The following is a 15,743-nucleotide window of genomic DNA, read 5'->3' on the forward strand; positions in this document are numbered from 1 at the left end:
ATCCTCTAGTTGTTCTATGCCATACCCCTGAGGTGAGGAGCAGACAGTGAACGCGAGGCCCACGGAAGTTGGAAAGAAGGGGGTGCATGGTCAGAAGTCAGTGGTAAGAAACCCAAACATCTGGAAACACTCAAGACTTATTTAAATGAGCTACCCCCAAATGTCCCCACAGGGGCAGCTGACATCAGTGACAGAGGTTGTGAGTGGGTCGATGCATCAGAAGTTTTTATTGCTGTTAACACCGTGGCCGGATGGTGCCTGGACATTAACAGGGCATGAGGGTGAGCAGAACGTCCTCCTTCACAGTGCTTTCGCTGCAGAAGTTGTACCTGCAGACAGCAGTGAGAGTCTTGTAAGTGTTGGGCAGTGGGGTTTTGGGCTGTTAAGAAATGGTCATGGCTGATTTCCAATTCACAAGGAATGAGGGGAACACAACTCAATGAGGGGTTGTAGCTTCAACCAGTCCCTGGAAAACCGATGGGAGCTTGAACTTCCGTGAGACAGGTGGCTGGTGTCTGTGACAAGGTGCCCTGTGGGTGTTGCTCACAGTGGCCCTGGTCTCTGCAACCTCAGTCTGACAGGACCGTCAGGCCTTGAGGCAGCACCTGGACCTCTCGCTGGCCTCCTTCTCCACAAGTACCCGTGCGCCCTTCTTGAACACAGCAGCCTGGTTTGCAGATGGGCTCTCTCTGGACCAAGCCCTTCTGGAGACGGGATTCAACCTTCTAAAAGCGACAGTAGATTGAGCTCCTACTCACTGTGGGCGATGGGGCTGACTCACCTGGGCAGACTTCATCCTCACAAGCCATGTGTGAGGAGGTGTTACTGCGAGTCGCACGTAACAGGAGAGGAAGCTGAGGCGCAGAGGGCTCTCAGTAAGTGGAGGAACCAAGGTGCAAAGGCAGGTCTGATGCTTCAAGCCTCCCTTGACCTTGCCTTCCACACCTGGAATCAGTGGTTCTTTCCCTTTGGGCTCCCCACTCCCTGCCTTCCAGGGGTGACACGGGGCTAGTTACTCTGAGCATCAGTGTCTCCATTTGTAGAAGAAGGCACTGTTCCCTCCCATGATTGATGAGAATCCCATGTTACTAATGCAACATGTCATGACAGTCAATGTAAAAATGTATGAAAGATTAAAAAAAAAAAAAAAAAAACACCAAACAACCCAATGCGGATATAAGTGGCTGTCATGCCTGTTATTCCAAGAACCACGAGCTTCTTGGGCCTCCCTGCCTTTGATCTCTGAGGCTTTGCTGGGTTTGCTCCCTCATCTTCACCATGGTCCCTTTGTATTCCACTTGTCTTTCCTTACTGCCCTGACTCTATCTCCAAACTCACTTCCAGTTCTCCCAGCACCTTGAGCCCTGCCACCTGTGTTCGGGGCTCCCTGCCCCTCACACCCCAAGCCCATTGCCCCCGCTCACGTCCTTCCCAGTGGAAATCCCTCAGCCTGGGAGATCCTCGTGGCCCCCTTCCCCCTCCATCATGGCCTGCCCTGGCCCCCTGGCTCTCTGCCGTCTTCTCTAGCCACGCTCTTTGGGCCCCTCTGGTGAGTTCTTTCTTCTGTCATTTGACCTTTCATGTGAACCTTAGGTCCAATGGTGCTCAACAGCTAACACGCAAACCCTTCAAGAGCAGGCACTGCCTTTGCATCCCCCACCATTTGCCAGGCATACAGTAGGTACTTAATAAAGTCAGAGAGGAAGGTGGGAAGAAGATGCTGGGGGTGGGGGAGAAACCAAGAGAGGGAGAACCACATTTTTCCTTTGAAGCCACGTCATTCGGGAGGAATTCTAGTCAGCAGGCTCCTTAATGGGATTTGCAATCCTAATGGAGCAACGAGAAGAATTTGAAGGGTGTCCAAGAAGTGCTTGGACTGAAATCTTGATTTTTCCATAGCCTCCCCATGATGATGTTGATTTTTTAAAAATGTTACTTACTGGCTGTTTTCCTAACATCAAAAAATTTGAGTAATTTGACAAATTCAGCTTTTTTTTTACCCCTAAACTAGTTTGTGATGTTTGATGCTGTTTTGATCTAACTATATTCTAAAAATCTCACGTCTGGGCGCCTGGGTGGCTCAGTTGGTTGGGCTACTGCCTTCAGCTCAGGTCATGATCCTGGAGTCCCTGGATCTAGTCCCGCATCGGGCTCCCTGCTCGGCAGGGAGTCTGCTTCTCCCTCTGACCCTCTTCCCTCTCGTGCTCTCTATCTCTCATTCTCTCTCTCTCTCAAATAAATAATAAAGAAATAAAGAAATAAAATTTTTGAAAAAAATAAAAAATAAAAAAATAAAAATCTGATGTCCAACATTAGCTTCTCTTAAGGTAGATTTCCTCTGCGCTTGACACAGGCAGGGGAAGGAAGGGACTCAGGGATTCAGGCCACTGGAGGGTTCAGGTGGGAACTGATGGACTCAGGGCTTTAGGGCTGGCCTTGAGTACATTCTGTTCCATTTCTAGAAAGTGCAGAAAGTCATGGCCTTTCCTCAGAAAACCTGGAAAGTACAATACCCTGACTGATTTGGTCTTGTATCTGTTTCCTTCTTCAAATCTGCCTGTGAGCAAGTCATCTCCTGGAAACACTGGGTGTTTTTAAGGTTCTAATGATACCATCCTCTTCTGACACCTTTTTAGCCACACAGTCCCAGGATCCAGGCTACGGTCCACTTCCTAATGGGGCCCTGGGAACTCACTTTAGAGGCGCATTGTCTTCCGATGAGGGTGGGCAGGGAGGTCCTGGGTGCACTTGGAGCCTTCAGAGGGCTCTCCACCAGCTTCCTTAGTGCTCTGCTCTAGCTGAGAGATCCTTTTGCAGCTGACCACCTGGCTGGACCAGTCCCTCTGTCCTCCCTGACTCACAGGGATAGGGAGGACCCTACAGGGGTCATTCAGCCTGAGATCGGACTGTGAAGTCTGCCAACCCACCCTCCCTGCCTGGGGGAGTCACATTCTCTGGGGTCCGAGTCGAGTAACCTCACCGAACTTCCCAAACCTCAAGACCATCAGTGATCACGTTCCCAGGATCCCCTTCTGCAAAGCCACCCCAGGAGGGCTCTACTGACCACAGTTGTGGTCCCAGCCTTGGGGGACTATCACTCTGACCCCCTCAGGTCACTATGCCCACATCCCTCCAGCTGCTACAGTAAAGGACACTGAAAGTCGGGATAAAGATTCTGCAAGGATTGTTACCTCAGCCCTCCCTTGTCCTATCTCAGATTTTATATCTTTTGCTAAAATTGCTTTTTTAAATTATCCTGAAATTTCATGATCTTCCCCTCTTTAAGACGTAGCTACTTTCTAGCTCATATTTATAAGCTTGTGCCATCAGACATTATTTCCTTCTTCTCTTTCTCATTTTTCCTCCTTATCTTTCCTTGAAGGCACGGTGATACCATCTATATCCTTCTGGGATAGGGCTGAGAACACCCAATAGAAAAGCTTTATGCAGTCTGTCAATTGCTTGCCCGCAAAGAAAGGGCACCAGACGAGTAGATTGTCTTGGCTTTCCTGGCTGAACCACGACTAACTTTCTGGGGCAAGTTTCCATTACAAGCACCCATCTTTACCAACATCCTTAGGCACAAGGCAGCAAAGATATACATACACTGTTTTCTCATCTCCCTTTTGCACGGTGATCTTGGCTGCACCCACTCTGGGGAAGGTTGGGTTTACCACGTTGTTATTCCAGAGGAACTTGACTTTTTCAATTGTTCCAACATCAAGCTTTGCATCAAACTCATTGGAATGGGTAGAGCCTGGTTTGAGAATCCCCCTTGAAATAAAGAGATAGAAACAAGCTCTAATGACAGATAAGGCCAAACCACTTTTTTCTACTCGAGATTGATGTGATCAGTTCTCAAAAATTAATTCTCAAATAATGGATGAAGAAATGGAGAAGCCAGTTATACACCAGCAGCCTCACACTATTATTTGAATATTGTTTTCTCAAACTCAAGTTAATTTCTACTCAAAATTTTCTTATAGAAAACTATATAATTCCTTCCTATTATTATTTTTTTCTGGAAGAATTATTTGTATAGTAATAAGTTATCCACTTCGTTTAACCCAACAAGCTTGTGTTTCTATGCTAATCAGGAAACATGACATCGGTGGGGGGGTAATATTAGATATATCCTTGTAAAAATGGATCTACTGAAAGAGAAAAAACTAAATGCCTGGATTTATAATTGAGAAAAGAAAATTGTCAGCAGAAGTCTGAAATTGACTTTACCCCATAAAGTAAATAATTTAAAATCAATTGATAAAAAGATGATAAGCATTTAGGTACATGGATTTGAAGGCTGTGTATATCAGCCAGTGAGATATGATGCTAAAAAAGGAAACTCACCTGAAGACATCAAATTGATGAGTATTTCCCTTACTTCCAAACAAAGCAACTTTGACCTGACCGGTGGCTGTTCTTCCAGACAGTGTTAGAGAAACCCCGTATCTCCAGCCTGCACAGGGGATAGAAAAGAGTTCAATTTATTCATGCACAAAACAGCTAAACCAAATTTCAGAATCCTGTCCCCACCCCCCTTACACTAAGACATCAAAGTATAAGAAATCCTACCTGTTAAGGTACAACTCAAACCAGCCTGTAAGGAGAAGGACGTCTCTAGCAGGGTACCCTCTCGACCCGCGCTGCCCAAGAAAGGGGCCACTACCTACACGTGGCTGCTTAAATTTAAATGCAAATTAAATAAGATCAAAAATTAATTCCTCAGTCTTATTAGCCACATTGCAAGTGCTAAATTGCCACATGTGGCTACCCCCTACTGTATTGGACAACAGAGAACATTTCCATCATGGCAGAAATTTCTGTTGGACAGCTCTGCTCTAGAGGGACCACACTAGGAGACGAGATGAAAAGAGAAGGGACAAGGGCTTGTTCCCATCTTTGGAAAGGTGGCTCAAGAGTGCCGTCCTGTGACAACAGGTCTGTGTCACATCTATGCAGCCCCAGTGGTCCAAGTGGGGGCCAGCAGAGAGCAGGGCTCAGTTGTTACCCAGACCTATACCTGCAGTGCTGTCTCAGTGCCCGTGAGCACGCATGCACACAACCTACACACATATAACCACACTGAGCGCACACGCACACACTCATAAACACATGCACACAAGCGTACACACACATGCACACACCCACACACGTACACACATATGTACATAAACAACACACACCGCTTGCCTCACTCCTACTCGGCTTTCACATCCTCAGAGAGATTGCCCTTGTCCCTTTCAGAGTCAGGTCCTCGGTCCCACGGTGCCACAGCAGTGACCTGCCGCACCCAGGCCGAGTGTAGCTGCTCGCTCAGTCCCGCCTTCTCTGCTGGGGTCTATACATTTCATGCATAGACTGTCTCTCTCATCCCTGCATCCCCAGTGTCTAGCATAGTCTGTGGCTCATAAGTAAGTGTTGGTTGAGGAATGAATATGTGGTTTTTGCATGCTTAATTTCTTGTTTTGAAATATGGGCCAGCATTTCATGCGTCCCTACAACAGTAGAAGGACTGATTAACCAGTGTCCTTTTTAAAAATATGTAGAGTGATAGTGTTCTACATCTTGATTGCAGAGATGGTTACATGGTTCTTCATCTATCAAAACTCAAAGAACTCTGTACCACAGAGGGTAGTGAATTTTGCTGTATATAAATTGTACCTCAATAAACCTGACTTCAAAACCTAGATAAGGCAGATGTTATATTTATGTCTTTATAGAAAAACAGTGTCTTTTTTACAGGGCAACTTCTTAGGGAACTGTCACAAGACAGGTTGGCACAAAGTGGCCCAACCGTGTCCTGATCTCTACCCTATGACCTAGGTGATTCAGCAGATTTTTGGGAGAAATCACCCCTTCCTGATTCCCACCCACCCTTCACCAGAGAGGGACCCTTGCCAGGGGCATCAGGGACAGAGGGACAGAGAAATAGGAACTGGGCCTCTTAAGGGGCCCAGCCCAGCAAAGAGCTGGTCCCAAATAAATGTTTGATGAATGAATAGAAGAACGGATGTGCATGACAGGGTCTTCAAAATAAAAAGAACAATGGACTGTGGAATGGTAAAAATTCAGGGGTATAAAAATTGCCGCAGAGACGTGCAAGTGGCTACTATCCCATCATTTATGCTTCTATTCATTTCATGTTATTGTCACAAAATGGAAGAAAAGCAGACTCTTTCCAAGTCCTTAGCTGAGTCTTAAATGGGATTGTTTGGGCAGATGTGTCCTTTCACTACGATAGAATGTGCTCCCAAGTAGTTCAGGTTAGGGCCAAGCCCCTCTTGTCTAACAGAAGCTCAACTTCCTTGACGTGGGTGAGCAGGGGCAAAATACAACTTACGAGCAAAATTGCTGGAGTCTCCTGTGTTCAGGAAGAATTTCTGCGGCTCGCCACTTGTCTTGCTGGCAAATTTATCAGCGTAGTGGCCCATCTGGGGGCACCCTTGATCTGGGCAGGGGAAGCACTTGTTCTAAGGAGAAGAGAGAGAGATCTAGCTGTAAGGTGTGAACTGGTCTCTTTCTGACCCACACATCTCGGGGGGCAATTCTCCTACAGCCTGACTTCCCTCACCTGTAACAGGAGGGAGACTGGGACAGATGATTTCTAGCTGACTTTCACCCAGGACAGGATCTCCCAAGACTGATGTACATGCCATCAGGATATACTGATGCCTGGGCCTCAGGTTAGATCAATGACACCTCCTATCACGTGATGTGCTGGTGAATGATCAACAGCCAACTCTGGGACAAAAAGCCCCGAGAGCGAGAGTGCAGCATTTGCCAATTTCCGTGGTGTAAATACGCTGCAGTCAATTTCAGAAGCCCAACCCCCCAGCCTGGCATCTAGAACCCGAGCATCCACCTTTCCTTCTCTCTGGTGTATGAATTCTTCTCTCATACGTTCTTCTGTCCTTGCTCTGCCCTTGGCAGAAATGTGCACCCCTTCTCTTCCTCCTAAAATCTATGATTTTCCAAGCCAGATTCAAACACTGCCTTTTGCAGGAAACCTTTCTAGATCATTGAAATGATGGGTCTTCTGATTTCCCAGCGTCTTCCTCACCCACATGACTTATCTAGAATTTTAGCCACCGCCTGCCTAAAATTTTTTTCCCCTCTGCTTCCCAGGACCATAAACTCCGAGGGGCAGTCCAAAGGAAGTAAGGGATGGTCAGAAACTGCAAATTTCCAACACAGCAGGACAACCACCATCCCCCAGAGCGACTCAAGGAGGGATGATCGCTTACAGACTCAAAGGCCCTGTAGTTAGCGCAGGGGTACGAAGCAAACCCAACAGGGTTGAGGATGCTCTCTGAGTAATACTTGTAACTTCTCAGGTGATTGCAAGCCACAAAGTCCCGAGTTCCTGGAGAAAGAAAGGAGGAAGTCTGCATAGGTGGTCAGGTTGGGGACCAACAACTTCTCTCTCTCCAAGTGGAGAGGTTCCAAAGTGGGACCACATTTTCAGAAATTTAAGGTGAGATAAATTTAAGGTAAGTCCAAAAGAAATGACAGTTAACATAAAGAGGCAGATTTCTGTGTGCCATGCAATGTTCTGAGTACTCCACGTGCATTGTTCCTATAATCCTCGCCTTTCTAGGGCGTGGGTACCATACCATTCCTAAGTACAGAATGATATACAAATTACAGCCTCAGATGTACAGATTATAGCGAGGAAGGGGCAGGACTGGGGATTAAACCCGAGCCCATCTGGTGCTTGGGCCCTTGCCTCTAACTATTGTGCCATCCTGTGTCCCAGGCACCAGGCTGGCTGGAGGTCCTTGAAGACACAGCCAGATGTGACGTGACCTCTCGGACATGACAAAGCTAGGGCAAAGACATTTAGGATAGTTCCAAGCTGTGTTTAGGTGAATAAAAAGGAGAGTCGAGTAGCTTTAGGTGGCTCTTTTCTCTCTTGCATAGCTTCTTGCCTTTCCTGATAACCTTCCTTGGCCCCCATATCTCCTGTCAAGGGACAGAGGTCACAGCACACCTGCTAGACGTGACCCGAACTTGCTTGACCATTACTGATGGAGAGCTTAAGCAACCCTATTCATGTACACCCTCAGAAGGCTGTAAGAGACAAACACATAAATCTGCATTCTTAATATCTGCTTTGATGGCATCCATACGTGCTGAGCTATTTTGATCAAATTCAATAAAAATCTATACTCCTTAGATACGGTCAGACCACTAAAAGTTTAAACCTGTGTGGTGCCAAGTGATGACTTGGGCTGAAAAGTTCACTTACCCATTGTCCTTTTGACCTCATCAGATATAGACTCCGTGCCTGGAACAGCACAGTCTCAGTGTAGCCTTCCCTACCGGTGATCGTTTCTCATCCTGACCCAACATAAAGGAGTAGTGACTCCCATTGTGCAAATGACTTTGCCGTGGAAACGACTGGGGAATATTCTCATTTTGGCTACAGAATTGAAGCCAGTTACATGCGCTTGAACGGTATCACTGACTCCCAAGGGAGAATTGGCAGAAAAATTCTCTTAGAGCCAGGATGTTTGCTTTCATGGTATTTCTTTCCTTCATTAAGTAGCTACCAATTGTTTGCTGGAGTTAACGCTTTAAGCAACAGTTTTGTCATTCGTTGTCACTTGTACAGCCGGGACGTGATGCCCTGCTCTGGCTTTACCTTCCCAAATGCCATCTAGGTCCACGATCTGGGACAGGGGGTTCTTCGCACATCCTGGCATTTCCTCTCCTCCATTGGGGAAGAAGTCAAGGTGACCCAACAGTTGGCTTGTTCCAAAACCTGAAATGTTTGGGACAGCAATGAGCTTTTCACCATAGCGGGCTCCCTTGGTTAAAACACAATGGCACAGGCTTGCAGCTAAAGCATCATTGGGCTCACCCAGGAATGGGATCAGGGGAGCTGCATCTGTATGAATCACATCGACAAAGTCAGCATCGGTGGGATCGAGCCGAACCTCTTCAGGAGTACCCTGGAAACTTGCTTCTACAGGATCCAACCCTAAAAGAGATGACCAGTGCTGCAGACCAAAAGACCTGGCCGTAGGTACCAGCAGGACCACGGTGTACAGTTGCTCAGGCTACGCATTGCTCAACCCAAGGGATGCCATACTCTGAAGTCATGCAGTGCCATGGCCCTGTGTATTGCATATAGGGACAGAGAGTTTCAATGTTGCTCCTCAGAAGAGGGCTCCAGTGCATGGATAAAGAAGGGCAGGTTGCTGGAGTGGAGGGGGGTGGGAAGGATGAGGTGGCTGGGTGATGGACATTGGGGCAGGTATGTGCTATTTGAGCGCTGTGAATTGTATAAAACTGATGAATCACAGACATGTACCCCTGAAACAAATAATACTTTATATGTTAATAAAAAAAAAAAAGAAGGGCAGGTGAGCCAAGAGATTTAAATTTGTCTGACCAAGGATTTTTTCCCCCACATTATTTTCTCCCGTTTACTTGCAGATCTTTCTTCTTTACCATTCTTTTCCTCTTCACAAGTTTAAAGAAAAAAAGGGACAAAGTAATATGGTATCATAATCAAGAACACAGATTCTGGAACTAGGCAACCTGGCTCTAAATCCCTACTCAGCTATTTCTCGGGCAAGTGGCATGACCTCGGGCCAATCATGCAACCTTTTTTTGTGTGCCTCAGTTTCCCCATTTATAAAATCCAGGTAATAACATGGTTATACTAAGATTAAATGAGATAAGATATACAGGTTTTAGCACAGTGCCTGGCATATCATCATGGGCGTATAAGTAAAATACTGATTATTGTTATATCCTCCTTCTTGGCTGGGCTCCTGAATTTGTCAATAGCTCTTTGGCAGTCTGGCCAGAGCAGCTGAAGAGGCATGAATGTAATTGTCTACTGAAAATAAAAGGGAGAGCTCCTATAAAGTAGAGGCTTGCTTGAGCCACATGACAGCAGAACTGGGTTTGAATCTCAGCTCCACTCCTGAATCATTGCATGACTTGGGGCCGGTTATCCAATTTCCTGAGCTTGTTTCTTCAGTTCTGAGAATTAAATGAGGAAATGTAAAGCACTTGGCATAGCATTTGGGATAAGTAGTCACTTCATCTATGCCTCCTATAATAATGATAATAGCATTATATTATTATGATGGTATTATATAGATATATTTTGTTGCTGTTATTATACATTAGAGGCTTTGCTTGGGTTAAAAGAATGATCTGGTGGCTGGGTTTCCTCTACCAGGAAGTGTATGACTTTCAGGTGCCATTCTGCCCTTGACTTGAAAGAGACGGGGGAAGGGACTAACAGTGTGGACTCTTAATTGTGTTTGCTCAGGTTCACACTAGCTTTCCTCTCCATTTTCCTGGGTGCTCAGTTCTGCTGAATGACCCACACTGCCAGGAAACATGGATCTAGAGAGGAAGGGTGGGGACAGAAGTGGAAGAAGCAAGGGGAAACAAGGGGAAACAAAAGCACTACTTCTCCTTCCACAAAGATGGGCCTCTTGGGGGCTTCCTGAAATGTCCTGTGCAGGCTCTCACCAGCTCTACCACAGCCGAGGGGACAGACTACTTCGGGCCAGCTTCTAGCTGGATTGTAGGCTTGCACCACGTTCTGGGGGTACTGGGGATGAAACCTGGGGCCCTGCCCCTCAGGCCTTACCTGTAATCCTGCCCAGGCCTGGAGTCCTCTTCCCTGCCTCTCCAGCCACGTGGGCTCCCAGGCTGTGGCCGATGAGGTGGACTTGGGAAGATGAGTAGCTGTAGTTTGCCTGGAGAGGGAAGATTGTATTTTCAGAACATTTTTGTGCTGTGGTTTTTGTACCATGCAAACCTAATGGGACTCCTCTACTGAAAACCTTCTATGGCTCCCACCATCCTCGGGATCAAGCCCAAAGTCATTACAAGGCCCTCAGAACTTTCCTGACTCAACATTCATTTTTCTAGATTCTAGCCAAACCCTAGGCGGAACTTTCAGGCCCCAGATACGTCATATTCTCTCATCTTTGGGTCTTGCCGCCCACTCCGCAACCGCTTGCCCAGCTCACGTCAAAATAGCCTAGACATCAGCTCTCTACGTAAATGTCTCTCCCTGGTGGACATCCTTAATCACTCCCCCAGCCCCCTCCCCCCGCCTGGGTTAGCTGCCCCCCCGCCATGCGCTCCCATTAAGCCCTGTAGTCCCCCCATTAGAACCCTGACCATACTCTGTCGTCACTGTAAGTCTTCACCGTGAGCTTCTTCACGGCTGGGGTGCATCCTCCTGACCTCTTAGCAGAGCTCCTGACACTGTGCCCTCCGCCCCCCCCCAATACTGGAGAACAAACAAACGACATAAAGCTATGAGGGTCTGCACACGTGGAGCTCAGAGGTGTTCACCCATTTGTACTCATTCGTTGATCTTCAGTGCCTCCAGAACAAACACCACTGGTTTTAATTTTTGTAGGGGGGCAGAAGTAGTTAGAAACAACCGGATCTTCTGTAGACCCCTTAACTCTAAGACAGAAATGGCTGGGGCCTTTATTTGGTATAGAACAGAGTCATGAAGAGTTAGTGACTTCACTGAAAGGATTAAAGACTTAAAGAAGTAGCCAAAATGGAAGAGCAGGGTAGATAAAAACAACGGAATTGATTGTGACAAACGAAATTCTCGGACACCAATAGGACCATCAACAGGGAAATGCTTCCCCTTTGGTTCCATGTGACTCTCCCTGGCAATGTCGTGTTTGTCCCACGGAGAGAGGGCCTGGTGTAGTGGGGGGCCCCCGGGCGCTAGGCAGCTCTTGTATTCGCCCATGCTATGCTTGGGGGGGCAAATCCTTTGATCTTTTGGGGGCTTAGTTTTCATATCTGTCAATGGAAGATGATAATAAAAGTCCCCACCTGCTAAGTGTTAGCCATTACGGACTTTTCTTCCACTGCCGTGTCATTATTAAGGCACATTTCAGTGTTAGAAGTAAGATTCTGAGACCAATACCAACTCTTTCTATTTCTTTTTTAAATATCTAACTCCCAGCTGCATCTTTAGCCAACAGAGACCAGTGGGCGCTGCCTGCCTCAGCAGCAGCCCAGCCGGCGGACTCACCGAGAGTATGCCGAGCAACTGGGCCACCTGCGCGCCCACCACTTGCACGTTGTTGGCGGCCTGTGTGTACGTGGTTTGGGAACCTTTCTTCCAGTCCACGCAGATGCAGTTCACCTCCTCGACCTTGAACATGTTCTGGTGTTGGAGAGACGCCAGAATGTTATCATAGGGGCACGTGAAACCACATCCAACCAGGGCTCTGAAGTGGTTGCTAAGAGTTATTATTGGTCGTTGGGTCTTTTCCTTGTTGGCCACTGAGACACACTAGGCTGTGTTAGGAATCCTGCTGTCAGTTGGGAATTAGCCCTTGGAGTGCTCGCTACAGGAAAGGCAAATCCATTCCCTCTCTAGCTTATCGATTAATTAAAAGCTGGCCATTCCCTGATTTTCTTTGACCAAATTCAGCGAAGCTGATTAGGTCGTGGGGAAACAGTGGCATCATTAGAAGAACCCCATTTTGAAGAGGTAAAAGGTGTCAAGTGCACTCTGGTGGCAAAGGTCTAAATGACCTTGTGGATTTGACCTCTAGCCATCTTCTTGGCCTAGTGGCAATGCTGCCAATAACTGGCCTTGCCTTCACCCCAGGCTGCTGGGCATTTACTAAAGTTTTTACGGTCAAGATGGCACAGTATTTCATGGAGGAAACACATACAGCAGATATTGGAAAAACAAAACTGCACTGACTTAAAAGAGATTGAAGAATTCTGAATGGAAAACTTCTTCCAGGATGTCAAAGAAACTGGTATATCCTTAGACCGTCTTGCCAGGCAGTGCATGCGACCAGCTTGAGTTTAAAATGGTACTATGAACTTAAAATTCACATTTTAGTTAAATCAGAAAAATAGATTTTTTCACATATGTGATCCTAATAAGTGTGATCACACACACAGAGAGACCAAGAGCTGTTTCTCAGGACCTTTATTTTTAAAGCAACCCTGAGGATTCTCTTACCAACCGGAGGAATTTGGGGTGTAAACAATACCCACTTACGATTTATCCACTAAGATACGTATTCATGAGGGGCCCCTGGGTGGTCATGGCTCAGTCAGTTGAGCAACCGACTCTTGGTTTCGGCTCAGGCCATGATCTCAGGGTCGTGAGATCGAGCCCCACGTGGGGCTCCGTGCTCAGTGCAGAGTCGGCCTGGGATTCTCTCCTTCTGCCCCTTCCCCCCCAGTAAATAAATAAAATCTTTAAAAAAAAAGATACTTATTAATGATGGGAAAGGCGAGATGGCAAGAGCTAAATGCCTGGTAAATCAAGGCCAACTGCAGAATGACTTTCATTTTCTAGGTTTGTAACTTTCCCTGTTAGCATTATAGGTGGGAATTAATAATGTGTGTGGGGAAGGCAGGTTGCTAGGGTACATTCTTAGGTGTCAGAAAAATAGGTTGCATCAGTGTACACATCAAAGGAAAGGATGATGGCATGTTACGTACTTGTGTGTGGGTGCCTGTGCAGAGTGTGCGCACGTGTGTGTGCGTGTGTGTGTGTGTGTGTGTTCTTCTGTTGTCTGTCCTTCTAACCAGTAGACGCTGTCTTACATATAGTTTTGGCACTTTCTCTTCTGCCATTTGGTCTCCTGGTCCACCGTAAGTTCTCCATTTGTCAAATAAATGGTTGTAGCAACACATCATCTCAGGGATGAACGAAAAGAACATAATTCCTTCAGTTACAGGCAAACCAGATGCCCTCACTCAAAACGAAAGCAGATCTTTGGCCTTGATTTTGCCAGAAGATCGTGGACATGTGTGCCTGCACAGCAAATGCCACCGCTTCAGGCCATGGATGTGGTCCTGTGAAAGTCAATTCTTATTTTTGCAAAGAGGGGCATTTTAATTGCGTAAAGATAATCTCTTATGTAGGGATATGTAGGGATTTCGTGTTTTCAAGCTGATCTGCTGCGCTCGCTGAAAGGGCGGGGGTGTCAGCGGGCAGGGGGAGGCAGACCACAGGACTGGGAGCCGGCCCCTACCTGGCACATGCCCAGCAGCCAGGCCTCTTCTCCCTTGTCTATGAAGCCGTGGATGATGACCCGGGTCTTCTTGTCTGTTTGAAAATTTGACGCCTCAATCGTTGATGGATCAGAGGGAAGGAGAGTCTGTGACAAAAGCAGAATTTTGCATTATTTTGCAGCCCAGTCATTCGGGCCAGCTTCTCCTTCCCCATCTCTCCTGTCTCAATGCCATGATCTTTCCAAGCTTAGCACAAAAGCCACCTCTTCTAGGAAGCCCGCCCCGACTCTCCTTTTCCTGCCTGCCCTTGCCCCCAACTCACCCACATCCAGTCAGGAATTACTACCTCCACTGGGGCTGGATTACAGCTCACAGTCTTACCTTTCATAGGGTTCTTGGTAGATGGCAAGCTCTTGGCCCCAGACCAGAATCCCATAACCAGTTAGAGGTTCTGGCAAATGTGAACAATTTATTCACTCGAGCCAACATTTTACAGAGGACCTACTCTATCCAGGTCTGGCTAGGCCCGGGGAGCAGCTGGAGGGATAAGGCGCAACAGAGCGTGGTAGGGGAGGAGGGTACAGGGAGACAAGGAACTTCTAGTCTGCGGGGTGGGCGCAACCCCTCCCCCAGTCACAAGGACACTAAAATGACAGAGGTCTCACTTGAAAGTTGTTTGGGTTCTTGTTGGTGTAGAGCAGGAAGCGGGTGCCGATTTTCTCTGGGCTCCAGGGGAGAACTTTCAGGGGCCTGATTGCAGTCCCCGCCCAGGGCTCCGAGTCAGTAAAGCATCCGATTTGTTCATAGCAAACTTCCTTTGCTGTAGAGAAAGGATGAATCTGCTCACGGCTCAGCTTCCCAGGCTCTGGGAGGTCACAGCTGCTCCGGTCCTCACTCTCCTGCCTAGAGGTCTGAAGACAATGGTCTGAAGACAATGGAGACACCCTGCCTCTCCCCAGTGCCACCTTCTGATCTGGGACCGGTGCCACTGAACCCACAGAGACCCCAGCTGTGCAGCTGCTCAGAACCACCATCAGAACTTAGAAGCTCCCATCCCCAGCTCTCCAGATCTATTTATTTGACTAAGGGGATAATGCACACTGATAAGTCAGTATGTTAGCCCAGGTGGGTGTTTAATGCTTTACCTAGAGAAGTCTAGCCTAGAGCACCTGGTCATGAAGACCGGCCAGTGCGGTGATGCTCTGAAGTGGGTCCCGCTCGAAGTGCCTGCTCTCTCAGGCAGCAGGTCAGCCTCCCACCGCCCCCCCCTCCCCCGCTGCCTCGCCCTCCTCTGGCGAGGGGCCCTCAGGGTTGTCTGGAACCACTGAAAGCCCTGCCCTGCCACGGGTTGGGCTTTCTCTGGCCAGTGCTGAGATGCTGCATTTAAGCCCTTCCCTGGGGCAGGTGTGATGTTTCTTCCTACCTTCGACTGCTCCCAGAAGAAAAATCGCGATTGTCCAGATGCTCACCATCTGCAATAAATTCGGACATTCTCAGCCTCACCAAACGCTACCAGAGCAATGAGCACAGACTCTCGGGAATTCCAGGATATGTGTTTCGACCCCTGCTGGGAGGACGGTAAAGGGGACTTACCCTGTGGGATGTTCCAGGCCTTCCCTGTCTCTTGGTCAAGGGCCCAAGCCTTCTTTTTATACTGGAGCCTTATCATTTGGAGCCCGCTTCAAGGGAATAGCAGCTGATGATGGAATATGCTGTGTGCACTTAATGTTGTAATCTGCACAAAC

General features: G+C 47.6%; 1 protein-coding gene across 1 annotated transcript; it reads right to left on the reverse strand.

Moving 5' to 3' along the window:
* Positions 1 to 265: 265 nt before the first annotated feature.
* On the reverse strand, positions 266 to 15,470 carry LOC114223038 (inactive pancreatic lipase-related protein 1). The gene is made up of 12 exons (XM_028121741.2): positions 15,422 to 15,470; positions 14,664 to 14,818; positions 14,019 to 14,144; positions 12,044 to 12,178; positions 10,622 to 10,730; positions 8,867 to 8,986; positions 8,648 to 8,767; positions 7,248 to 7,366; positions 6,344 to 6,473; positions 4,351 to 4,459; positions 3,607 to 3,774; positions 266 to 329 (listed from the first exon to the last, which is right to left on the reverse strand). Exons 1-12 carry the CDS (start codon positions 15,468 to 15,470, stop codon positions 266 to 268), a joined length of 1,404 nt encoding a protein of 467 aa, XP_027977542.1.
* Between the last annotated feature and the right edge of the window lie 273 nt (positions 15,471 to 15,743).

Source organism: Eumetopias jubatus, unplaced genomic scaffold (assembly GCF_037043125.1).
Source record: "Eumetopias jubatus isolate StellerSeaLion01/CBP00866 unplaced genomic scaffold, mEumJub1_p1.0 scaffold_17, whole genome shotgun sequence".
NCBI lineage: Eukaryota > Metazoa > Chordata > Mammalia > Carnivora > Otariidae > Eumetopias > Eumetopias jubatus.

What these genes read in the sequence shown, in the direction of transcription:
- LOC114223038 (XM_028121741.2), bottom strand. Translation starts at nt 15,470, where the DNA reads ATGGTGAGCATCTGGACAATCGCGATTTTTCTTCTGGGAGCAGTCGAA. An exon ending in TCTTCTGGGAGCAGTCGAAG is followed by an intron (nt 14,819 to 15,421) that starts GTAGGAAGAAAC and finishes CTTTCTCTACAG; the next exon opens with CAAAGGAAGTTTGCTATGAA. An exon ending in ACTACAGGGCCTTTGAGTCT is followed by an intron (nt 6,474 to 7,247) that starts GTAAGCGATCAT and finishes TCTTCTCCTTAG; the next exon opens with AACAAGTGCTTCCCCTGCCC.